Source organism: Lucilia cuprina, chromosome 3, assembly GCF_022045245.1.
Source record: "Lucilia cuprina isolate Lc7/37 chromosome 3, ASM2204524v1, whole genome shotgun sequence".
Taxonomy (NCBI): domain Eukaryota; kingdom Metazoa; phylum Arthropoda; class Insecta; order Diptera; family Calliphoridae; genus Lucilia; species Lucilia cuprina.
Window position 1 is genome coordinate 13,458,574 of NC_060951.1, and position 27,577 is coordinate 13,486,150.

Consider the following 27,577-nt stretch of genomic DNA (forward strand, 5'->3'; position numbering starts at 1 on the left):
TGGGAAACTTTTGATTTTTGTGTCACAGATCAACTAACTAATAAAATATTTTTGAAATGCTCACCAATATTTTCCATATTTTTAATTTATTATTGGTTCACAATAATATGATCACATAATTTCTTAATAAATAACATATTTGCTTTTGTTCTAAGCAGTTGATATTTGGACTACCTCGAAAAATATTAAGCTTTTTTCGCAATTCTTAAGCAGTTTTTTTACCAGGGATCAAGTATGTTAAAAATCATAATAATTTATTCAAAATTTTCTATAGCCATTATATCTGTATAAACACAAAATTTGCACATGTAAATAAAATATAAACAGAAATCATACCACTAAAGCAGATTTCCATCGGTCCACAATTGGTCGACTTCCGAAATTCACTTAAACGCACATATTTCATTAAATTATAAAATTATTGGGATAAAATTCGACAAGTTCTGTGTACAGATAAATCATTGTACGAATTTTGTTTTTGAAATTTTTTTGTTTTTCTTCTAACAAATAAAAAAATTTCCAATTTATAATAAAGAATAATTCGAAAATTTTTTTTCGAATAAAATTTTAATGTTAGTTAGTTAGTTTGAAAGGAGGATGTATACACATCAAATCTAAATTATAAATATAATAAAGTCAAAATAATATAATAAACAACTTTTTAAAAATCAATTTTAATTGCCAGACATATGATTTTTGTTCGTGTAGACGCTATTATTTAAATTTTAATACTTCTTATGTAGACATAGTGATCTAAATATTTTGGCGTTGCCAATATTCTGTTCATATTTTTAATATATGTTTACGGAATTTGTCATTCATACATTTGTTTTGAAATATTCTTCAAATTTATACCATTTTTATTAAATAATTAATTTAAAAAATGAGCACCTTGAGTCGCCCAAAGTCCCCTCATTCAAGCAATGCGATTAAATCCGGAGAAAAGGAAGAAAGTTTCTGGGACAAGTTTAGTACATTAGGAAGAAAGAAAGGAACCAAAGAAGGTAAACAATTATATATAAATAAATTAAATAAAATATATATTTTGTGTTAATCTGTTAAAGAAATAATAGTAATAAAATCTTTTGTATCCTTGTTATATTAAAAAGGCTTTTATATTGCTACAGATGGTTGTTTACAACGCCCATTACGTCATTGTTTATTTATACATTGAATTCATACAGTCACGGTCAAAATAATAAGTTTTTCGAGATCAATTTTTATATGCTAGAACTATTTAATTAAGATATTAAAATTCTTAAGGCCTTATTCATAACAAAAAACAGGCTGCTAACTTTTTTGTGTTAATTCACATAAAGAAAATTTAGCAGATTGTTATAATTTTTTTATTATGAATAAAACCTTAAAACTAAAGTCACACTACGTGGTTCTTTAGAATTTTTTTATAACTAAATCGAAATGTATAGTCGAAATGAATAATTATTTATTCATATTATTTTTAACTTTGAAGTTCAAAAGGTTCAGGAAGAGGGTAAACATGCAATAGATTCACCTGGAGCTCCAAGTCAATTTGATATTCCACCAGAAGATTATGCCCTTCGTAAGTTTTAAATTATTAACTTGTCATCAGAGTTTTATTCAAAATTTATTTATTCAGGTGATCATGAGCAACGCGCTGTAATTGATCCACAGTCGATGAACGATCCAGAAGTATTAAAACTTCAACAGATTTTAATTGATTGGATCAATGATGAACTAGCTGAACAGCGTATTATAGTTCAAAGTATAGATGAAGATATGTACGATGGACAGGTAATATTTGTATATAATTTGCTCCTCTACAAACTTATGTATATTCAGTTACATACATATGTACATATTAATTAATATATAACCAATATTTACAGGTTTTGCATAAATTATGGGAAAAATTGACTGGGAAAAAATTAGATGTATTAGAGGTGACTCAATCGGAAGAAGGACAACGTCAGAAACTTAATATTGTGTTAAATGCTGTTAATCATGTAAGTACAAGCGCTTTACTGCGTATTTCGATTCGAAAGAAAAATCTTTCGAAACACAATGCATTTAACATACAAATTAGAAAAATATTATTTAGAATTAAGTTACAGAGTAACACCCATGCTTTTTCCAAGGATCCGTGCATACCTATGTATGTACAAATATTAAGTTGCTTCCCACCTTCTATTATAGAAACAATAAATGAGCATTACAATGAAAGGATTGCAAGAATGTTTCGCTACCCTAAAAGCAAAATAAAAAATATAAATAAATTAATAACTTTGAAGATTCTAACTGTAATAGTTTTCAAGATGTATAATTTGTTAGGATGAAAGGTATTAACTCTCCGCTCTTTAAAAAAAAATAATATATAAATATATAGAAAGAGCTTTGAAATACCTTTTCAAAGATATATAATTATATATACAGTGATGTTCGATAAAATAGAGCCACCATCAGGTTCAAAGTTTCTGTCCACTTAAAATCTCTCCTACAAAGAATAGAGTTGAAAAAAACTAACTGAAATGTATTGATATATTATGAATATAATAGCATTATTTTTGCAATAATTTACGCGTCACTATTCGTAATTTTTATGAAATTTTAAATCAGCCAAGCGCAGAAAGAGAAACTGTTATTGTAGTGATGAGAAAATACTAAAAAAACACTTAGAAAAAATATTTCCTAATAACGCTTGTTATGATCAAGTTTTAAATATAAAAAATATTAAAAATATCGTTTTATGTATTTTTATTATTAGGCATTCCTGAAAAGTTTTTGGAGTGTATGAGTTTTTTGCAATTTATTCTCTTGTTTGCAAATGATGTTGTTTTTACAAATTTTGTTTGCAATTTCTGAAACAAAGCGACATCAACATACTTTGTTGAATGCTGTCAAGAAACTAAAGATAATTGTTGTAGTTTTTACGCTCTTGCTATTAGTTTTATTTATTATCGGGTTATGTACGTGTGAATTGCCGAAAATCTTCGTAATTAGAACAATATGAACGCGCAACACTATTTTAAATTAAGCTTTATAAAATGGCGTGACAAAAAATAGAAGCAATTTGCAAAACTATAAAAATTTAACAATTTTTAGACAATTTTCTAATTGAAATCGATCCAAATAGTAAGACTAATGCTTTTTATTATTATTTTAAAAGAATCTCATTAAATTTTGAGTACAAAATGAAGCAGAGGCAAACATTGCAGTCGATACAGCAGAAAAAAGATAAAAACACTCCATGATCAGGAAAGGGCTATAGACAAACTGTTAAAATAGTTAGGTGCTCCAAGAAAGTTATAGAAGATGTTGTAAAATATAAGTTTAAGCCAAAAAATATCGAAAAAAAAAATTACATCTTTTTTAAAGCGAAAAAATCAGACTAATGCAGAGGATGACACTTTCGTGTGCTCCTCTGCAGCTTAATAGTAGATCTTTAATGTATAAAAATAATTAAAAGGACAAAATTAGTAAAAAAGTATTATATGGTACTTTAAAAGTCCTGAAGAAAAAATAAAATTTTTCAAAAACATTTGAAATCTCCCCTTGAGCAGGAATCTAAATATTTTGTGGTCAGATGTAAAAAAGTATATTTTTTTTATTCTGATATGATCCATATAGCTATACGTAGACGTTCCAACACTGGATTTTGTCCCCAATGTGCTATGAAGATCAAAAATACACAACTCAATGACGCCAACAGCATACAAACATACAAAACAAAATACACAGCTGAATAAAACCAAATACATCTACACACACTTGTACATCTTTTTCTAATATACAGTGTTGTTGTTGCTTATTTAACAAAGCATGAAAAAAATATGACATTTTTTGATGAAACCCTTCTCACGAAGGTGAAGGGTATAAAAAGCACAGTTTGCATTAATCCTTCTCAATTGGTTAATAAATTAACTTTTACTATATATCGTTGGAGAGGTATTTTGATGTATTTTTTACTACATAATGTATATTTAATCTAGTACTTTTTATAGTTTTACCAAAACAACAACAATTAACTAATATCGTATAAAAACATTTATTTTAGGTACTTTTCCTTATTCCAACTACAATATCGTCTATATTTATTAAGATATTAGTGGTAGTTATATAGATTGCAATAACCAAATGCATAATTTACCATATTTAATTACATATATCAAAATTACTATAATTCTAATTCAAACATTCAATTTATAGACATTAGGTTTCCATCAAAAAATACCAAAGTGGTCTGTGGAAAGCGTTCATTCCAAGAATATAGTTGCTATATTACATCTGTTGGTTGCTTTGGTACGCCATTTTAGAGCACCTATTCGCTTGCCCGAAAATGTATTTGTTACAGTGGTGATTGCGCAAAAGAGTGGCGGTGTACTGAATGCACAGTAAGTAACTACAAAAACTGGATTAAATAATTTATATTTATAATTATATTTTTTATTTCTTTTCAACAGAAAATTCCAAGAGCAAATAACATCTGAGTACGATGATGTTGGTATGCGATGCGAAAAGGATGCATTCGATACTCTATTTGATTGTGCTCCTGACAAATTGGCAGTCGTTAAAAAGTCTCTTATAACATTTGTAAATAAGCACTTATCGAAGTTAAACTTTGAAATAAGCGATTTAAATAGCGATTTTCGAGATGGTGTGTACCTTTGTCTTCTTATGGGTTTGCTTGGAGGATTTTTTGTCCCGCTTTATGAATTTCATTTGACTCCACAAGATACTGAACAGATGGTCAGTAATGTTGCGTTTTCTTTTGATTTAATGCAGGACGCCGGACTACCAAAGCCAAAAGCACGCCCTGAAGGTACGTAGATATATAACTTGTACTGTTTCGTTATTTATGGTAAAAGAAAATAAAAATTATATATTTTTTTACAGATATTGTCAACATGGATTTAAAATCAACATTGCGTGTCTTATACAGTTTATTTACAACTTTTAGAAACTATGCCTAAAAATGTGCCTTGGAAATTTTCTAATATTAATTTTAGAATATATTTTTCACCTTTACTGAACAATTTTTAGTGAGATTGTTGAGTAAAAATAACCATATTAATATGTTTTTCAATTTATAATTTGATATTGATATAAACTTTAAGAAGTAATTGAGCGTAATGTATAACTCGCTTCAAATTTAAACTTGGTTTCTATGAATATTAATGTTTTGTAACTTACTATAACACAATACTAATGATAAATTTTGCAATTTAAAAATTTAATGTATGTACCTTAAATATAAGAATATTTATTTATTAACATAAATTAACATATGTGTATTATGAAGATTGTTTTTACGACTATGAATTTACTAATTACATATTTATTTTTTAATAAAATATACAATGTTACAAAACTTTTAGTATTTTGTTTTTTATGAAATTAAAAATCATTAATTATTATTTGAGAAAAAAACAAGTAAGAATGTTATATTCGGCTATTCCGAATGTTATTTTTAGGCCTGTTATAAGCGTTAAAGTAAATTTCTGAAGGGAACTTTATATAGGGGGTAGGGTCAATTATGGTTCGATCCTCATAAAATTTTTTAGACAAAATTTAGTTGTGGCCGCAAGATAGGTTTTGTCGCGTACTTTCAAGTAAAAAATATGCAGTAACTTTATGATAAGAGAGAAATTTTTAATTTACTCTCAATTAAAAAAAATACCTAAAAATGTACGCCAATTTGATATATTATACAGCAATGATTTTATACAACTGCCAATTTTTTTAGTAAACAAAAATCGCAGATAATTTATAAAAAATAAAAGTCAATAATACATTAAAACCAAGATTTCTAATATTAATTAATGTTTTATTACTTTAAAATATATGTTAAGGTACTTTTTTGGTTTTTAATATTTTAAAATTTAAAACGCTACAGCGTCAATGAAAGTCGCTAGTTGTATACTTTTTATAAAATTTTCATTTATAAACAAAAGTGAAAAATACATAAACAACAAATGAAAACTCAAATAAAATGAATTTTTTAACCATTTAAAACAAGTATGAGCTAAAGAAAACTGGATGTTTTTAATTATTTCTTTAATTAATATTTGTAACAATTTGCCACATTTGTGTTATCTTCCTACTTTTTTCTTTTGTGTACATTTTCAATCATATGTTTAAAAATCTTTTGTTTGCTTGCATTTTTTTACTGGGGAAAAATATCCAGTAAAGCTGTTTGGCCACACCACAGGGTATACAGAGACGTCACGAGCAAAAAGCTATTTCCCTCTCTTTCGCACAAAACGAATTCAATGATTTTTTTAGCTGTATTTTATATACCTCTTCACACCAAACAATTTCAAAATCAAACAAAAGCTGATTTTAGACTTTTTCAAATGTCAAAAGTGACATCTCTGTATACTTTGTGGCCACACGTTAGACCTGGTTCACACTGGGAAACTTGTCATTTTTGTGTGTGAGAGAAAGAAATATTAACCATTTCTTTCTCTCACATACAAAACCAAAAGTTTCTCAACAAAAGTTTCTCAGTGTGGACAGGCATCTAACATTTGGCCAAAACATGCTTATGTGTTAGTCCTCTTTTACATTGAGACTTTACCCCCCTGGGCTTTTCTCAATTTTGTTTTAAATTAATGAGTTGAGTGTAAGAGTTGCCATTTTTTATAATTCTTAATTTATTGTTATATTAAACAAAGTAAATTAATAAAGTAGCATCACTTGAACAGCTGACTATTTTTTTAACTATAGTTTCCATAGAAAAATAAAATTAGTTGTCAAAGTTTGTTTTGAAAATTGTTAACATTGTTTATGTCGCCATTTTTAAATTGTGTTTTGCTATTTGTTAAAATTTGTGAAAAGTTGAAAAAATGAATTAAAAATGGGTTTAAAGTAGTTTAAAAGTGTTATAAATTGTATAATATATAATAATATAATTAAATCCTTAATATTTTCAACTTAAAAGTAATATTTTATATTTATGTTTTGTTCACTTTGTTGTTAAAGGAAATTTTCTTAAATTTTATTTTGACACATTCTTAGATTATTCCAAAAACAAAATACATGTGTTTGTTGTAGATGTTGTTGTACAACAAGAGATGTCGCTACTTTATCAATTTACTTTGATATTAAATATTGTTTTAATTATTTAAGTAAATATTTATATAAAAAATTTATGCAAAAAAAATACTAAAATACTTTAAAATACATATTTTTGCTACTATTATCTTTATGTTTTAGTTCTTTTTGTAGTTATTTATTTTTTATTAAAGATATAATAACATTTAAATACTCAACATTTGAAAAAATAAATTATTTTTAAATTAATTGAAATATGTAAAAAAATAGAAATTATTGCAAATGGTAACACAACTGTGAAAGTAGTCGCACACGATCTTTATGCTGTGAGAGCAGAATAGAAATGAAGAAACCAGCAAAATCACGAACATGCAATGCTGAAAAAAACCGTCAAATTAGACCTGGTCCACACTAGGAAACTTTTGTTGAGAAACTTTTTCTTAATTCTCTTTTGAAGTTTCCTTAATGTCCACACATAGAAACTTTTGTTTCAGAAATTACGTATTAATTGTTGTTGTACGAATGAAAAGAATAACAAAACAAGTTTCCGAGAACGGGATTCGTGCGTGTCTTGCTACTTGCCTTTCTTCTTTCCTCCCTTTGCCTACAAACTCGATACGCTTGAGCGCTCACCACTGAGAAAAAGTTCCAATGTAAGAGTGGAATTAGTAATTTATTCCAGCAATCACTTTTTTGGCAAACTTTTGGTTTTTGTGTGTGAGAGAAAGAGATAGAAATATCAACCATCTTTTTCTTTCACACACAAAATCAAAAGTTTCACAACCAAAGTTTCCCAGTGTGAACCAAGTCTAAGAAAGCGATACAAATTACAATTCGTTGATAGAGAATTTTTTGATTTTAAGGGTGATGGCAACGATCAAACGATAACAATTGTTGCAAATTGTTAAAAATTATCGAGTACGCAAAGACCTGGTCCACACTAGGAAAATTTTGTTGAGAAACTTTTTCTTAATTCTCTTTTGAAGTTTTCTTAATGTCCGCACATAGAAACTTTTGTTTCAAAAGAATAACAAAACAAGTTTCCGAGAACGGGAAACTCCGTACCGCTAGAGAGATGAATGATATTCTTTCTCTCTCACGCAAAATCAGAAGATTCCCAAGAAAGGTTTCCTAGTGTGGACCGGCAGAAACAGACCAATAATCGAGAGTTTAAAAAAAATTTGAACAGCCCCAGAAAATGTTGTTAGCATTGTGAATGTTACTTTAGGCCGAGTTTTTCAGATAAAGATAATCTACATTCTTTGTTTAAACCTAGTTTAATACGTGTTTTGTGTTTTTCAGTAAACAGTAACGTTACATATTATCTTAGTTTAACTGAGTATTATTGGCCAATTAAACTTAAGTTATAAGTGAGAAAACACAATTAACAAAAACAATAATTTTGGAAGAACAAAAAATCAATATTTTAAATAAATTCCAATTTTCTGATTTGTTTTTTTTTTATTTATTACTGTTTTAAAAATTTATTTAACATTTTTTTAAAATTTTTCATTTTACAAAAAGTATTATTTGCAAAAAACAGCTGTTCTTTGTTTACGTTTTTCAGTAAAAACTTGGCAATACTAACAAAGTTAACTGAACTTAAATCCATAACTGAAAAACACAATTATCGGTTAAAGTCCGCCTAAATTGGTTCCGAGTCTATCTAACAGCAAGTTAAGCCTAGTATAACTGAGTAGTAAAAAACATCTTAGTAGTTTTACCCCTATAATTTTATATATAATTTTATATTCTTTATTTAATGCATATTTATTAATTATAATTAAATAAAATGAGTTTAATGATAAAATAAATCCATAAAAAACGTTTTTACAAAAAAAAACAAAAATTACGCTTAAAAAGCGTAGCATGTTATTTGATGCGTAGAATGCAAACTAGTTTGAAAAGCTTGTAATGCTTTAATGCAAAAACGCGTTGTGTGGACCTCCCGCTTAAGCATTTGTATATTGCATGAAAACGTTTAATAAGTCCTAAGCTTATACCTGTTATTTGAGCAGATAATTCTGTATTTCCAGATATCTGTTAGACATGACAATCAATAATTCCATTTTGGATCTAAATTCATTTTGTTGTCTTTACCTCTAACTTTCCACATTTTTATTCCTATCCAGTAAGCTATGTGTAATAAACATTCCATCTATCTTATTCAGGAATGTAGAGGCGACATGCCAATTCCAAAACTCCAGGATCTACGTTGTTTTGTATCAGAAATAAGGAGTTATTAATTTTCGAAGGGTTAGCTTAACAAACATAACATCTTTGTGACGAATGGTATTGTTGATAAAGTTAAGAAAATTTTTTTATCATACATAATATTAATTTCGGTTTTATATTAACAGTAGACTGAATATTTTTACCAACAATATTGACTGGAATAGGAATAAATTTTGCTATTTCAAATAAAAATTGCCAAATTTCAAATAACAAATAAACCGAATAATTTTTATCAATAAACCGATTAACAAAAACTTATTATTAAACAATAAAATTACTGTATATCTTATACAAATTTCAATATTTTTATAATAAATTTACTTTCTGTATTATTCTTATAATAAGCAATATTTATTGGACGATTTTATAACAATACTTCAGAAACTTTGTAATAAGTTGTTCTGATTTATCTACTTCTTAGAATAGTTTTGAGTAACAGTTTCTATAAAATTTTTAATAAGTTCTTCAGCAATACGTAGTTATATACTAGATCATTGGAACGTAGGAATTCTGGAACTCGTTGATAAATCAAAAAAAAAAAAAAATAAATTTAATAAACTTAATTTCTTTATATAGGAGAGGATTTCACATTCACATGTTTGTTATTGGAAGAAAAATATTGCCTCTTATTCGATTAAACGAATAATTTGGAATTATCCAATTATTAACCGGCCAACTTAAAACCACAAATAATTATTTGTCGAATAAACCGCCCATATGAATAAAATAGAAAAATTCGTATATCTACGAAACTGTTAGGGATAGAATCCTTAAATTCTACTTGAAGAAATTTTTACATTCATCTGAACATTTAGAGAATAACGAGCGAACGAGCGAACGAGCGAATATATTGTTAATCTGGAAAACTATTGTGATTAGAATTTTCAAAATCGTTAATCGTTTTTATATATACTAGAAGGTAAAAAAAAATATTGTATATCCCAAGGCATTAGAATAAGAATTATTCTTTAAGACTAAAGGTATATATTAAATTTTAGCAAGTAGGAAGTAAATATATCATTAATGTATTATTTTAGAATTTAAATTAAATATATTGTCACCAAGAGAAATTATAATAAACAATTATAATAGCGTTCGCACGACAATTGGATCTTCGCTCCGGAACGACCCGAGTCATACTCGGCCAAAGATTGTCAAGCCAGCGACAGCTGTATCAACCGAAAGTTTTTTCCCCAGGAAAGAACTATCGGCCACAGTCGAGCCGTTACAACAACAATAATAAACATTTAAGAATAACTTTATAATTTACTTAGTAACTAAATAAATAATTTTTTTGATTATGTATTTAATTTCGATAGGTGTAGCGGAGCACACCGGGTATTAGCTAGTAATATATAAATATATACTTTCTTGCACCCATTTTTGCTTATAAAGACTTTGATTCGATCTATCACATGGGGTTTTGGCCAGCTATATTGGAAAATCGAGACACTAACTTATATTAATAATTGTAACCAATTGCTGTTTTACGAATACGCTGACGAGGCTACCTTATAATTAATGTACCTTGAAAATTCGTGTGCTTCAGAAAAAACACCACCTTGTATAAATTCAAATTACACATGTTTATTTAGTTTGTTTACTAAATACCATTTGATTGTGTGGATTCGTGTTAAAATGTGTGGGATATTTTGTTGCGTTTCAAATTCATTAGAAGAACATTCATGTATAAAAAATTCAGTAAGTTTACATATGTATTTCATGGAGTATACTATGACGAATTTTTACATCATACTAAATATAAATTTTTATTAAAAATGTTGTATTCCTTCAATTTTATTTCTAAGCAGTGATGCCAGATTTTTTCAGAAATTCCAACGCTTCAGTTTTATTTTAAAAATATACAAAAATAACATAAAAAACAAAGTGCGGCTTTTACAATCAAATGCTAATAAATAACCAGTTTAGTTGATCTGAAAATATATATGTATGTATAATCTGAGCTGATATACTTTTATGTTTTTGAGTAAAAAATTAAAAGCAGTCAATGCTGCCAGATGAATTTCAGGGAAAAAACGTCAAAATCCGGATAAAAAAACGTAATTTCAAACTTAAATTTGTCAAAAAAAAAAAAAAAAAATAAGAAATTTAATTTTTGAGTAGTAGTTTATATTTTAAAACTGAAAGAAAATCACGTTTGCAGATAAATGGGGCAAAGTCATTATACTTTGAATGAATTTTAACACAATAGGAAAAGCCGTTAAAGAATTTCTCCTTTTTATTTCAGATAATTTTTTCCATAAACTACACAAATTAATTTCAGTATGAGCAAACAAAGTTTTGATAAAATTTCTTTGGCATATACTCCCAAATATACTTTATTATGTTTTAAAAAATTGTTTGCGTCGTTATAATTAATTAAATGTATTTGATTACTTTTTAACAGAATATATTTTATAAAATTATTAATGATTGTTTTAAAAAGCCTTTCCATTTGAATGTGCATGTTGTGGATTTTTGTATTTTCACTTTGAAACGATTTATGTTATTGATAACATCAAGTATACATATATAGAAATAGTGACAACATATTAAAAAGGGGAATTTGCAAAAGCAAGGTGCCATATTTTTATAATATAGAAAATCATAAATTTTAAGGTAAAAGTCGTCATATCGTCAATTTGCTATTTTTGAAACCAAAAATCGTCAAAATGACAAATCGTCAAATCTGGCAGCTATGTTCGCAGTGCTGCCGTACAAAGCAACAAAACGTCACTGTGCCGGTCCACACTATGACCTGGATCAAGGCGGATTTAGATAAGGTGGTGGCAGTTCTTCAACAACAACATTTCCCATGTATTTTGTTTTTGCTTTTGGTTTTCGTAAATGTCAAAAACCAAAGGTACGGCGAATTCATTTGATAAAAAATTTTGTAAAATGTTTATATTATATTAAAAAATAAAGATAAGGATATTAAAATTTGTGAGGAAAATATATTCTGAATTGAATAATGTTTGTTTCAAGCGAAAAATTCCATTTCGGAAGCTTAATTTGCGAAATTTATTTTATTTAAGTGCCTGAAGTTAATTAAAAATTATTTTTTTTGTGAAAAATAAACATAAAAAGTACATATTCATGAAATGAAGTCGAGGGTTTAACGTGAACACCTGCCTTGACGGCCTAATTTCACGGTGGTCTTTTTCACCCACAGGATAGACTAGAGACAGTCTACCCGCGCCCCTGAATTCTTCAATGAAGAACTCAGGTAGCAATTTTTGTTCATGGCTGTGCCGGTCCATGTACAAGTACTTTGTTGAAGTACTCGAGCTATCTAATCTCTTGCCATAGTAGCCCCGTTGCGGAATGACAGGCAGCATGGGTTCAATCCCAATGCAAACCCCGACAAGGAAAAAGCAATCACTGGTCTAAAGTCAATAGAAGGGGGTGACGAGTCCCAACATCAGGTGAAATCAATCCTCCGGTAAACCGGAAGGTGACCACCCTTATGATGTCATGAAAGATTGCATTATTCAAAATGCAATCTCCATCATCTAATGACCCACTCCAGTGCATTCCTTAACCTCTTTAAGCCCGCGCAACCACACTACTGAGATGGCTCTGTTGGTTTGGCAACAGCACCTAGAGACATATTTGGTAGTCCGAAATACCCAACAAAATGGATCAGGATCCCTCTTTTATGAACCGAATCAATGCACAAAGGAAATAGGAATTTCCAAAGTCAATTGATTCCAATAATTGCCCCGACAAATTAGTCGCGTAGCATGTATCAAAATGTCCTGTTGAGATGGCAACAGCACCGAAGAACTTCCCCGAAGCGTAAAAAGGCATACTAAATCAGTACTAATCTCCAATATATGGAGACTTTCCCGATCTTTCACCAATTTCAGCATCAGTTCCATTCCCATGATCATAAAGATCGCTCTACGGGATGACAGGCAACCATTGAACACTAACCTGACAATTCCCCAGCATATACCGGCGTCCCACTACACGACCGGTAAGAAATACCGATCGGGTTTAGGAATCCGGCATATGCTGCTTTGTACACAGACCTGTTCGAAGAGAGAATTATCCAACCCATTAGGTATAGGATATATCAGTCCTTAAACCAACATTCTCTCCCCGCGATTTGGGTTTCAACCACAGCCACTACGTGGATCCCGAAGGAACCTCAACCAATTGACCAGCCAGGACTAGGTCCTGCGGGCAACCGGCCACCCGTAGTGCCAGATTATATGGTACTCTGGTTAGACCTCATGCCAGATCATTCCACGGAAAGGCCGAGGATACATCTGATCATCACCAGTTTATAGTCCCGGCAGACTAGAGGTATTGGTAGCACCTCTTTTCCCCGGGATATTGCAATAACACCAAGGTGTAGCTTTCACCAAGGTAACATGCCCCCGGGGGGACATATTCATGAAAATATATTACTAATGAATATCTGTTGCGATTGGATATTTCTACTCCGGCGGAGTAATTTTCAATATTTGGCCATAATGTAGCAGCCGCCGGACGGGTAAATACCTCATATGGGTTTTGTTATATAAAGCGTTCCGGAACAGATTTTTTTTAGTTGATCTCTTTATCTACATAGTGTATATATAAAACAATATTGTTTAATTTGTTAACATTTAATAGATTTCAAAATTAAGCCATAAGGTAGAAGTCAGTTGCCGCCAGCCGGGTAAATACTTCATATGTGTTTCTTATTATTAAGTGTTCCGGAATAGATTTTTTTTAGTTAATCAAGTTATCTACACAATTCTAATATAAAACAATATTGTGTAATATGTTAACATTTAATAGAACAAATATATTTTTCTTAAATAACATATTTGTATACATGCGAATTATGCCACTATTTAAATATAAAGATATTTGTTTACGAGATACTTGGTATTTTCAGATTTTTACATAAACAATTCAAAATATTAACGAAGATTTTCTCCGTTTAACGGACATTTTTAAATATAAAAATGTAAACAATAACAAACTTTGACAGCTACGTAAACCAGGCGAATTAAGAAAAAAATTATCAGCTGATTGAATAACTCCACCAAGGCGAATTCAGATAAGGTGGTGACAGTTCTGCAACAACAACATTTCCCATGTATTTTGTTTTTGCTTTTGGTTTTCGCAAATGTCAAAAATCATAAGTACGGCGAATTCATTTGATGAAAAATTTTTGTAAAATCTTTATATTATATTAAAAATAAAGATAAAGATATTAAAATTTATGAGGAAAATATATTCTGAATTGAATAATGTTTGTTTCAAACAAAAAGTTCTATTCCGGCTGATTAATTTGCAAAATTTAAGTATGTGCATTAAGTTAAGTAAAACTTAATTTTTTGTGAAAAATAAACATAAAAAAGTCATATTCATGAAAACATTTTATTACGAATGAATGAATATTTGTTGCGAATGGATAATTTTACTCCTGCGGAGTAATTTTCAATATTTAGCCATAATGTAGCAGCCGCCGGACGGGTAAATACCTCATATGGGTTTTGTTATATAAAGCATTCCGGAACAGACTTTTTTAGTTAATCTCTTTATCTACATAGTGTATATATAAAACAACATCGTTTAATTTGTTAACATTGAATAGATTTCAAAATTAAGCCATAACGTAGAAGTCAGTTGCCCCAGCCGGGTAAATAATTCATATGCGTTTCTTTATATGAAGTGTTCCGGAAGAGATTTTTTTTAGTTAATCACGTTATCTACACAATTTTAATATAAAATATAAAACAATATTGTGTAATATGTTAACATTAATTAGAAAAAATATTTTTCTTAAATAACATATTTGTATACATACCAATTATACCATTATTTAAATAAAATGATATTTGTTTACCCAAGTATCTCGTTAACAAATATCATTTTATTTATTATATTTTCAGATTTCTTACATAAATAATTTAAAATATTAACGAAGTTTTTCTCTGTTTAACTTTCAGTACATTCAGTAGATTCTATTTACACACACTTATAAGTTAATTATTTTAACTTAGGTTTAAATATATCTCTATCACCACCACTGCGATCCTTTAATCCGCAAGTTTAAGCTCCTACTAAAGTCAAAAGAATTTCTTTATCCGAGAACAAATTGTCTTCTAAATCTCTGTTTGGTTATTTCTTATTTTTTCCGAAGATTTTTTTAAGATCATCATATTTAGATCCTAAATTTTAGGCCACTTTTGCCTACACTTGAGCTTTTCCGTTTTTTGTTTTACAATATCATTTTATATTGGTATACGAGGTTTATCAATGTTGTTGTTTTCCCTTCACTAAAGTTAGCAGATCTTTTATTTCCTTTCGCCGACATCATTAATATCGTTAAAATAAATATTTAACAAACATTTTATATATATTACTTGTTAATAAAAATAACTTCTGACATAAATATTTCCATATTATTTTTAAAAAGTTGTAGATATGAACACGTAGTTAAAATAAATATTAAAATTACCAATTGAATTTTACCTATTGGGTAAATAAATCTAAGACCTTGTTCACACTGGGAAACTTTTGTTGAAAATCTTTTTATTTTGTGTGTGAGCAAAAGATATGGTTTATTTTTCTTTCTGTTTCTTTCACACACAAAAATCAAAAGATTCCTCTGAAAAAAATATCTCAGTGTGAACCAAGTCTAATGGATTGTTACACCCGTAGTTATCTATTTGTTGAAATTACGGGCATTATTCTAATAAAAAATCAAAAAATACCAAAAATCTCGTAAACAAATATCATTTTATTTAAATAATGATAAAAAAAATGGTTTATATTAAATGTTAAAATGTTAAACACTATTGTTTTATATTTTATATTAACACATTAACATTATTATTTGTTAGCGAGCAGTTTTATATGTTATGTATATTCCTCTATTGCTCAATTTTGTACTACCTGATTTTACTTGTACCCATTAATGTGATTTCATAATAAAGAAAAATTAAACTACTTAACGACTCTAAATGGCTATTTTTTTCCATTGATAGTACTTTTAATACGAAATTTATTAAATTCTTTTTTTTGGTTTGCTCTCTTATAGTTACGGAGTTATAGACGTTCAAAAACTGTATATATAAAGCGAAAAATCTCGGGAATGGCTTGCTCAATTTAATAACATGATATGAAACATCGTGGAAAGGCCTTTTAGACGGTGTTCAAAATTATTAATCCGTTGAGTGCCAAAAGCTAAAAAAATAGGTTTTGAAACATGACTTTTTTGTAAAGGTTTGAATCAGGGTACACTATACAGATATATGCATCACTACAACAATACAAAAACAATGTGTATTTTGTTTTTGAACTAGTAATTTCTGTTATAAACGGATAAAGTTTGGCTAAAGACAAAGATGGGTGAAATGTATTTTTTTGCAAATAAAATTATTTTTTTTTAACTAAACATTTTTAACGTTTCAAATTTAATTTAAACAAAAATTTTATATAAACAAAATTAATTTTTCATATATTTTCTTTCCATTTTCAGTACAAAAATGTAACTAAAGTTCTGTGAAAAAGTTGAACATACTTGAACTTCAGTTTCATTTTGTATGAAAAATTTGTTGACGTTTATTTTATAATAATTTTAAAAGCAAAAATTATCAATGAAAATGTATACATATTATGTAAAAAACTATTAGAAAATTAAGAAAAATGAGTACAAAATCAAAGAGTTATATTGTGACCGCAAGATTATCGCGAGTTTTAATAATAATTGGTTGCTAGCTTTGTAAGCACTCCCTGAAAATGTTGCTAGCATTGTGAATAAAGGTGCCGAATGTGAAAAAAGTCCCCTTTTGTAAGTTCTTAGACCACTTTTAGCTGAGGGGATACCAAAGTGAATATGTAAAAAATAAACATATACATATATTATTAAACAAAATAATAGAAACATACATATATTATTAAACAAAATAATATAAACATTTTTGGCAATTGTTACTTTTTTTAAATATAAATAATCAAATAAATAACTAAAAAATAATATTTCTCTGCTTAAATCATATATTAATAATCAATTGGTTATTTCACCATATTTGTATAAATTGTTGAGCCTCCATCTATTTTACGAAGGGCATTTAATCACTTAATCCGGGCCATAGATCTTAATTTCATGTTTCTAGGTTTAAATTAATAGCAAAAAAATGTTTTATTGATTTCAAGTATATTCCAAAAATAACACCCCATAAGCATATTTAGTATTTCCAAATCTGAAATGTTTATTTAAATCCCTGAAATCCATGCTTAATTTTACAAATACAAGCATAATTATACAAAAATTCAAAAAGTTCATTTTAAAAAACGAAAACACACAAAAAGTCCTCTTTTATGTGTTCTCGCACGATAGAAAACTATAAAAAGTACTAGTCGAAAACGAAAAAGTACCAAATTTATAATAATTATTAAATTCTAATCGATTTTATATACCTTAATTAATAATTCAATTATTATTTCCGCCTAAGAGTCAAGAATGTGTGCAAAAAATAACCAAATTTTAGAAAATTATTGAAAACGTTTGTAGCTATGTTTCTATAAATGAAGCATGAATTCGAATAATTGCGTAAAGACCACTATGCGAAAATCCATTTTTTCGACAAAATATTTAGCTTTGCATGCTCGTTTTTGTAATATTATTTTTATTTAAGGTAAAAGACATTATTCTTTGTTAAAAATCGTATAAATAATTATATATACTAGAGTTCACCCCGCGTCCGAAATTCGACCGGAACCATTGAAGGAATACATACATATGCTACAAAAACCATATTTTCGTAGTTGAAATGTCTGTCAAAAAATTATTTCAATCGCTATTATCAATGAGTACAACTTTTTTGGTCAACGTATTCTTGAAGAAAATGTTTAATTCTGAAAGAAGTATTAAAATTTAAGTTTCCAAATTTATTTGTACTTCTTTCGATTTATTATTCTCTACAAAAACGTTGATTAAAATCTATTCAAAACTTATAACATGATATTTTCATTCCTGATAGTAAAATTAGTTAACTATTTTCTTTAATACCGTTTGATTTCTTCATCTTTTGATTTTTGCTTATTCTCTTCCAAGTTTTTTAAATTAAGACCTATGTTTAACAATCTGCCCGGATATAAAAATATATAAATAATAAACAATTATCTATAATTTTCAATTTATAGATATGTAATTTAATGAAAATTATTTATAATTTGGTTATTTCCGGGCTTATAGCGATTTAAAAAAAACGTTCAACAACATTACAGTAAAGATCCACCATTTATCTCTTTTCCACTTGCACAAGGCATTGAAATGTAATTTCCATACATTGTGCAAGTCTATCTATCTCTTTTCCACTTGCACAAGGTATTGAAATGTAATTTCAATACCTTAAGCAAGTCTATCTATCTCTTTTCTACTTGCACAGGTTTTGAAATGTAATTTGTATTTTTTGTGGTAAAATTTTGATGAAAAACAATATTAAATGAAATTTTAGAATATATAGAATTTATTATTTAATGATATAGCTTTTTAGTAAATATAAACACATATATTTTTGGCTTTTGGTTTGGTTGCGCATTTGCTGTTCTTGTTGTTATGTTCCTCCTTGCCTGCAAACAAAATCTTGTTTTTTTACTGTTTTATCCCTCAATTGCTTTACGAAATTATTTGTTGTAATGTGAACACCGGGCAAACAAACTTTTACTATTTGTATTGAATTGAGTTTGGCTTTGTTTCTTCAAACAAAACGTCAAAATAGAAATACTCATTTTAAGCACATTATGAAATAAAAATGTATTTAATTTTTTGTTTTTAGGCAGAAATTTCTATGAAATCGTAAAAAAATTATTATTATATAGTTTCTTTAACGTTTAACAAAAATGTTTCATGTTTGGTGTTCACATTTTGTTCACACTAAGAAAATATTTGTAGGTTGAAACATAAAAATGTTTCACGAAAAACAGCTGATATTTTGCATGCTCTTCAAAATATTTTGTGTTCACATTACAGCAAACAAATATTTGATAAAAAACGTCAAATATTTGATAGGTGTGAACGTACCTTAAAAGTTTGAAATTTAAAACTAACGCAAATTTTTTCCAAGTGCTTTTTAAAACAATTTTTTTTACGATAAACAAAAAGAAAATCTAAGTCTCGTCAATGTTTACCAGCAATGAATCAGAGGTCGAAGTCGACGGCTTCGAGTCGGAGCTTAGCCGCCGCGGAACTATATTTAGTTGCTTGAGCCGCCGCCGAAACATTAGGCTTAAATCGACTCAAATTTTTAATGTTTTTATTAACTAGACTGTAAGATCAATTATTTTTGATTCTGTAACATAATAAATTGTTATTGGCCAAACTATATTTTAAAAAACGTACAAGATTTAATTTTATGTCGACTTCGCCCTCTGCAAAGAATACGAAAGTGTTGTTTTACTCTTGCTTGTATACTGTTAAGAACAACAACAACGTATTGCTAGTATTAAGCGTATATAAGTGTATAGAAAACACACTGTCTATAGCTAATCGCATTTACAAAAACAAAAGAGTACCAAGCGCATAGGGCTTGGGCACCTTGGTTTGGATGCTGTTGGCGTCATTGCGTTGTTATTTTTGTTTTTGTTTTTCTGTGTTTTTCGTTATGTATGTTTAGATGGCTGTTGGTTTAGATGCCTTGTGTATATTTGTTTTTATTTCGTTTAGCGTTGTTGTTCTTTTTGTTTAGCTTTTGATGTAATAATAATGTAGTCGGAAAAAATTTCAAATTTATAAGAGATGTTTAAAATACACTATGGTGAAGGGTGTATAAGATTCGCCACAGCCGAATATAGCACTCTTAATTGTTATTATACAAACATTTTTTATAGTCTGAAAGACTTAAATTTTTAACTACATTACTTTTGACACCCTTAGCTTTTTTGATTTCTTTATGATCTCCAGTTTAAATGAATACATTTTAGCTCTTAAATCTATAAATTCGTTCGTAAGTATACCATTACTTTCATCCATCATCATTCCTAATATTTTCTTATTCTTTTTTGGTATACCAAAACGATTATCATATTCCGAAGTGTCGAATCTTGAATCGATATCATTAATTATATATTTATAAGAAATCATCCGTTTGAATTTTATAAATGAATGAATCGGTGTCCATATAATTGAGTTCAGCTTTTGAATTGTATTTAGGAACAATATAATCATAATTGAAATCATACATCTTTCATTTAGATAGTTATAGAATTGTAAAACCTAGATAAATGGGTTTGTAATAAAATGAATGCGTTTCATTTAATTCAATTGCTAGCATATTTTCTTCAAATATACTAACAGAATGAAATTCTGGTTTTGCTATTAGAGCACGAGCTCCAAGTCTTTTTCCTTCATTTCCATAGTTTTTACCATATACAGCGTTATTAAGCAGTTGACAAAAATTTTCTCAAATGTATCTTTAGCATTTGTCCGTGAAAATTATTTAAGGAAATATACTTTTTTAACCAGTAAGACTGCTTAAATTTTAGGATTCTATGTATTTTATTTAATTTTAGATCGTGGTTTAAGCATTGTTGTAAATTCCTATAATAAATTACATATTGATGTTTGTTGTTTAAATCCACAATTAATTTTTTCTCTTTAAACTGGGTGGTGCTTTATTTTCACAACAAAGTGCTGAGTTAAATCCCTTAAAACTACGTAATTTATTTAAACTATTATCAAAAGCACACTTAATGTAGTATGAAAATGCATGTGGAATATGTTTATCAACTAATGTTGTCGATGATGAATCCATGTTCGGAATGCATGTTTGAATATTTTCAAATATACATTCAGAATCAGCATATACTACAAACGGTACATCCATGGAATTACAATAGTTTTGAAATTCTAAAGTAGACTTATCTTTTTCCGGAACATTATATACTTTTTGACCGCAATTCTTCTGGTGTGCTACCAATTTTTCTATCAGATGAAAATGTTGTAAGCAAATTCCTTCTCTTTTCTTTTCGTTTGTTGGTTTCTAATCAATCTGTAAAATAAGTAAAATACAAATCAAAGGTTTTTTTATATATTCCTTGAAATAGATTTAATCCATACATAATGACACATGGTATTAGGCCCAATACTTTTTTGAAAAATAAAAGATTAATATGATTATTTGGCTTTGCATTTGTTTTATAGTATGGTCCAAAAAACAATTTTTTTCTTTCATCATATCCAAGTACATTCATACTTATACATGTATTATTTTTCCTCAAAAATTGTTATATCCTTTATTTTAATGGAAGCTCAACACATTGAAATTTAAGCAATAGCCCTTCAAGTCAATATTTTTCGATAAAATATTCACTTTATAAATTGATGTACGATTTGCCTTTGTTTCCAAATTAACTATGGCTGAAATCACGCCCATTTCAAACAAAATCATCATTATTTTAGACATTTACGCATGCGTTCTTCATTAGCAATTTTTTGGGTAGTGATATATAGGATGAACCCTTCAGTGGTTGATATTTGTTTATATTTAGAACAACTTTATTAATTGTACTAATGTCTTACCACTGTCTCTTTTCTGAAACTCCTCCATTTTTTGTAAAATGCTTTCAATATTGTTGGTAAATTTTACTTCAAATTCGCTGATGTCTTTCATTTTTGTTTGAAAACATTTCACATCTAATGGGGTTTTTCTAAATCACCTAAGTTGGGCTTGGCGTAAAGAACATGGAGTTCAACGTTGAACTTTAAGCTAATATTAAGTTTAAAAAATTATAAACTTCCTCCATAAATTCTCTGCCAGCTTTTTTCAACAATATTTCTGAAAGAGACATTGTTTCATTATTGATATTGTATGATAATGTGATAATTCTGTTTTTAAACGCGCTCTTCTCACTTTAATAAAACCATTAAATGTTGATTGTTCGGCAGCAGCACTGCCTGGAGTGGATTCATGACTTACTTAAGGCATTTTTTTGTTTAAATTTTTAATTGTTTATTTCAAATATAGTATAATTAACAAAATTTAAATGTTTAAATTTTTAATAAATTAAAAAAGTAAGTTTAGAATAATTGATCCGTTCTTGGGAAAGCAGTATATTATACTGAATAGAATGCGTTAAAATATTTTTTTTTTAATATTTTATTTTATTTTTTTATGTTAACTCCTTTGGATGCATATATTGAAATATTATATATTTCACTAATATTTGAATTGAAGTAACTATAAACATACACTTGATAATTTTTTAATTGAATCAGTTCATTTAAGATATGCACTTACGTAACTGAAGAAAGTAATCAACTTGATTCATGTCTCAACATTAACTTTCTTTAATGCAGAAATCATGCACAAACATGATAAACTCTCAGCTATAGCAATATACATATAAACGACAATATTAGCATATAGTACATGGCGTATGCTAACAAATGTAAATAAAAATACACATTCGCACTTTAAAAAATCAAACAAGAAATAAACACTATAAAAATGATCATCTTTAATAAAGCCCTTCAGACGATCACATTTTACGTACGACAAATCTAATGAAAAAGTAAAATGAAATTTCATCCGTATAACAAAAGAGAATAAAAGTCGTATGATTTATATTGTTTGTGTTTACACGATTGGTATAAAACAAATTGAAAGTCAGATGGAAACAGCTGTTTCACTTTTTATATGTGTTTACATAAAAATACATCCCTCATCTAATGAGACCGCTTGTTTTTTGAAACATTTCAAAAAATGAAGAGAGCCATACGACTGTCAAATTTTCCATCTATATTCTCTCTCAATGTGTGATGGTTTCATTACATGTTGCGTTTAGACGATCCCATCCGTACTCTTCTACACAAAATTTTGACAGATCATATTACTTGTGTGATCGTGTAAAACCGGCTTAAAGCAGACGATCATCATATTAAAAATCCAAATAAAACTCAACATAAATGAGTTCTATACGAACATAAGTTACCTATCCAATTCCTAAAAATTGTTTATAATGTATAAATTGTATACAAATGTATCTAAAATCGAGTTATGTTAAAGTTATATTAATGATAAAATATGAAAATGGGATAGGATATTATAAGGCCGACAATGTCTGATATTTTTCTGCTTATCACCACTATTCCCTCTCTGGTCATATATGGAATTATTCATACAAGTTCGATTAATTTTTTTTAAAATATAATAATTTTTGAGTCGATCGAACAAACAACCATCCAAACGATTTGATTGGAATGAATCCAAAAGTTCGTCCAGGAGTCAGTACATACGTAAAAGATTATACTTTTTACTAAAGTCAAACCACTATAGTGGATAGACTTAGTAAAGGTATATATTTTTGTCATAAGTCATTAATGTACCCTTTGAAATGCAGAGACTAGTCAATCGTTACTTTATTGTCCCCAAGTAACCTAGGTGTGGAAACATGTAACTTTTTTAACTTTAACTTTAAAAGTCATTATCTTCTATGCCCATGTTGAAATGACTAGTCATAAAGCCAATTCTTCTGAACAAGTGGCAACCCAAAACGGGTCTGCCCCCTGACTCTAAACCGTATGTAAACTACACTGTTCGGGTCTTCTATCTATCCTCTCTTTCTTTCAACCTTCCATCCTCCTCTCTTTTTCCCATCTCGATCATCCTAAATCCTTCACCTTTCTTTATTATCACTATTCCTACCACCCTCCTGTCTTCTAATTAATTGTATTTCAACATGTTTTCTCTTGTTTCTCTATTATTATGATTTATTTGTTAACTTTAGTAGACTGACTATGAACGAACAACAATGTAATGCAGAAATGTTCTAAAATTTGGTATTTATTAACGTAAACAACCGACATTTAAAGACTAGCTTCAAGCTAACTATCATATAATGTGGGAGTACCCAAACTTATATGGAGATCATTTTGTTTCGACATGTTTCTTTATTATTTGGAAATTTGTTTTACATTTTTGTAATTTTCTTGTATACGTTGTGAAATTAGAGTCAGTAAATTGGAAAAATTAATTATAAAGGGTTAAATATTTCAAAATTCGGTCCCTAAATTCTAAAATTAGCTGATTAAAACTGTAAATATAATATATTTACAGTTAACATTACACATAACATTTTAAAATTTATTTTAGATTTGGATCAATGGGAATCATGTAAATAATGAACAAATCATTCATAATTTTATGGATACCGTGTTATTATTAGTTCCCTTGCAGAAAACTGATGTCTATTAATTTTATCGAACTAATATCATAACTTGTGTTAAAGCGAAATTTAATTCAGACTAGTAGTTAAATTCTAAATATATTTAATTAAAATGTAATTAATTAATATAGTAGAGAATACAAAGGAGAACTATTACTTTGACTTTTCTGCAACTAACTTTAAGTTAGTTAATAAAGAAATGTCTTTAAGCTAATTTTTTAGTAACTAACTTTAAGCTAGTTAAAAGTCATACAGAGTCGGACAATTAACTACTGCGTAGGACATCGCCATGTTAAAACAGTCAGTTGGCTCCATTAAAAATAATCCAAGAATCAACCATAAATAGTTGATGAAAAAGTCGGCTTTTAATGCATTTAAAGTTAGTTGAGTTGCTGGCAGGGCCCATACATTTTTGTTATTTTAACCTTTCACAATGTAAAAATACAAAAACAACATTTTATGTTTTTATGTCCCCTCTTAATTTTTGCCATTCTGTTGCTAATTTCTAAGATACCTACATATAATATATGTTCTTATAATTTCCTTCATTACTGATCATTTCATAGACACTACGAATGCTTTAAAAACTTATTGTTATTGTTTATATTATATTTTACATTCATATGTATGTATGTGCATACATAAGCATACACTTTTTAATGTAACTTATTTACACTTTTTTGTTTTCCTGATACAATCAACACGAATTTACAAATTAATAACGTTTAATATCTAAATGAAAATGTCATTACATGTAAAAACGTGTTTGTAGTTTTTGCATCCTCATCCTTGAAGCATAGCTGTAAAATAATGATTAATAATCGTAACCATTAAAAAACAACAAAATAGAAGTTGTTTATTTTGTTTTTACTTTTTCCCTTACAACTGCATTTAGAGTTGGAAAACAACCAGCCAAGTGTAGAAAGGAATGTAAGAAAAAAAAAAATAAACTCACTGTTATTGTTGGTGTTTTGTTAAAACTTTAATGTTTTGTGAAAGATGCGTTTTGAATTTTTATTGAGTTTAAAATAATTCTTTCATAAGACATTTCTAGTTTTCCTAAAATATTGGGAAAGGTTTTCTGATGAGCTGGCTTAAGCAACCGGCGAAATGCGCATAGGAACTAGCTTCCCCACCATCAATACATTACAGTGAATTTATTTAAAAATTGGGGTTGAAAGCACGATAAGACCTCTTTAACTTATTTGAAAAAATAATAAAAATCCCGAAATCAATTTTTAAAATAAACACATATATTTTTGGCTTTTGGTTTGGTTGCGCATTAGCTGTTCTTGTTGTTATGTTCCTCCTTGCCTGCAAACAAAATCTTGTTTTTTTGCGGTTTTATCCGTCAATTGCTTTACGAAATTATTTGTTGTAATGTGAACACCGGACAAACAAGCTTTTACTATTTGTATTGAATTTCTATGAAATCGTAAAAAATATTATTATATAGTTTCTTTAACGTTTAACAAAAATGTTTCTGTTTGGTGTTCACATTTTGTTCACACTAAGAAAATATTTGCAGGTTGAAAAATAAAAGTGTTTCACGAAAAACAGCTGATATTTTGCATGCTCTTCAAAAATATTTTGTGTTCACATTACAGCAAACAAATATTTTATAAAAAACGTCAAATATTTGATAGGTGTGAACGTACCTTTATTCATCTTTTTTATTTGATTCCACATTCATTACTTCCGAAGTCATTAAATTTTGCAATTATTGCTATAAGAACAATAACATAATTCCTTCCCGATCGAAAGTGGAATTATGTCCGTTTAAATGAATTAAAAATAATTTTTTGAAATAAGACCACTGTTAATTTTTAAAGTTTGATGTTTTCAATAATTGCGTTTTTTTAATTTTAATGAATATTTTTACTAAATTAATAAAACTTTAGATCGGAATGATATTTTGGAACACGTATATATTATCTTTATAAGAAATAAATACGTTTTATTTTGCTGCCTTTAGTATAAAAAGTCAACCCTTCAGGTTTATATTGTATAAAATCTCCATTATAACACTCGACAGACTTCTAAAAAAGTAAATATTAATAGGTATATGTTAATCAAATTTAACAGTAGATATTCTATAAATTTGTACTACTATAGGCCTTTAAGGAAAGAGCTTTAAGAGTAAATACTAAACCAAAAAAGAATATCGGTCAAGTAATAGAGCCGGAAAATGTTCCCAATCGTTTTGGCTTTGCGTATTTATATATACTAGAGTTCGCCCCGCGGCCGAAATTCGACCGGAACCATTGAAGAAAAGATTACATACATATGCTACAAAAACCATATTTTCATAGTTGAAATGTCTGTCAAAAAATACTTCAATTGCTATTATCAATGAGTATAACTTGTTTGGTCAACCTATTCTTTAAGAAAATGTGATACATTTTAGTTTAATCCTGAAAGAAGTATGAAATCTAAGTTTCATTATCCTCTACAAAAATGTTTATTAAAATCTATTCAAAACTTACAAAATGATATTTTCATTCCTGACAGTAAAATTAGTAAACTATTTTCTTAAATACTGTTTGAGTTCTTCATTATTTGATTTTTGCTCATTCTCATCCAAGTTTTTTTTTAAACGCCCCTTCATGAACAGTTTGTCGTCAACAATCTCTCTTTTCAGCACTAATCCTTTGTAGCCTAAAGGAATAATGATTTTACCATAGGTTATTCATCTTTTTTATTTGATTCCAAATTCATTACATCTGAAGTCATTAAATTTTGCTATTATTGCTATAAGAACTATAACAGGATTCCATCCCGATCGAGAGTGGAATTATGTCTGTTTTTAAATGAAGTAAAACGTCTTTTTTGGTATAAAACCGCTTTTAATTTTTAAAATCGTATGTTTTAAATAATTGTGTTTTTTAATTTAATAAATATTTTTTATTAAATTAATAAAACTTTAGATTTGAATGATATTTTGGAACAGGTATATATTATCTTATAAGAAATAAATACGTTTAATTTTGCTGTCTTTAGTATAAAAAGTCCATCCTTCAGGTTTATGTTGTATAAAATCTCCCATATAACAAAGATAATAATTTTAATGTATTTTAATCGAATTTAATAGTAGATATTTCATGAAGTTGTACTACTATAGGCCTTTAAGCAGAGA

The 27,577-nt window shown here is 28.1% G+C and overlaps 2 protein-coding genes across 2 annotated transcripts in view; both read left to right on the top strand.

Moving 5' to 3' along the window:
* Nucleotides 1-781: 781 nt before the first annotated feature.
* Nucleotides 782-5,347, top strand: LOC111690786 (beta-parvin). The gene is made up of 7 exons (XM_023453348.2): nt 782-1,004; nt 1,472-1,561; nt 1,619-1,773; nt 1,869-1,985; nt 4,186-4,370; nt 4,440-4,798; nt 4,873-5,347. The coding sequence occupies exons 1-7, from the start codon at nt 884-886 to the stop codon at nt 4,947-4,949; spliced, it is 1,104 nt and encodes a 367-aa protein (XP_023309116.1). The 5' UTR covers nt 782-883; the 3' UTR covers nt 4,950-5,347.
* Nucleotides 5,348-10,836: 5,489 nt separating this feature from the next.
* LOC111690788 (asparagine synthetase domain-containing protein CG17486) overlaps nt 10,837-27,577 on the top strand; it is a 38,988-nt gene continuing 22,247 nt past the window's right edge. Inside the window, exon 1 of the mRNA XM_023453351.2 lies at nt 10,837-10,968. Within this exon, the coding sequence (XP_023309119.2) occupies nt 10,906-10,968 (63 nt within the window). The 5' untranslated portion in view covers nt 10,837-10,905. The remainder of the gene's footprint in view (nt 10,969-27,577) is intronic.

Bases quoted from the DNA above. Each gene is read 5' to 3' on its own strand.
- LOC111690786 (XM_023453348.2), top strand. From the start codon at position 884: ATGAGCACCTTGAGTCGCCCAAAGTCCCCTCATTCAAGCAATGCGATT. The intron at 1,986-4,185 runs GTAAGTACAAGC...TTCAATTTATAG, and splicing joins TGTTAAATGCTGTTAATCAT to ACATTAGGTTTCCATCAAAA. The intron at 4,799-4,872 runs GTACGTAGATAT...ATTTTTTTACAG, and splicing joins GCCAAAAGCACGCCCTGAAG to ATATTGTCAACATGGATTTA.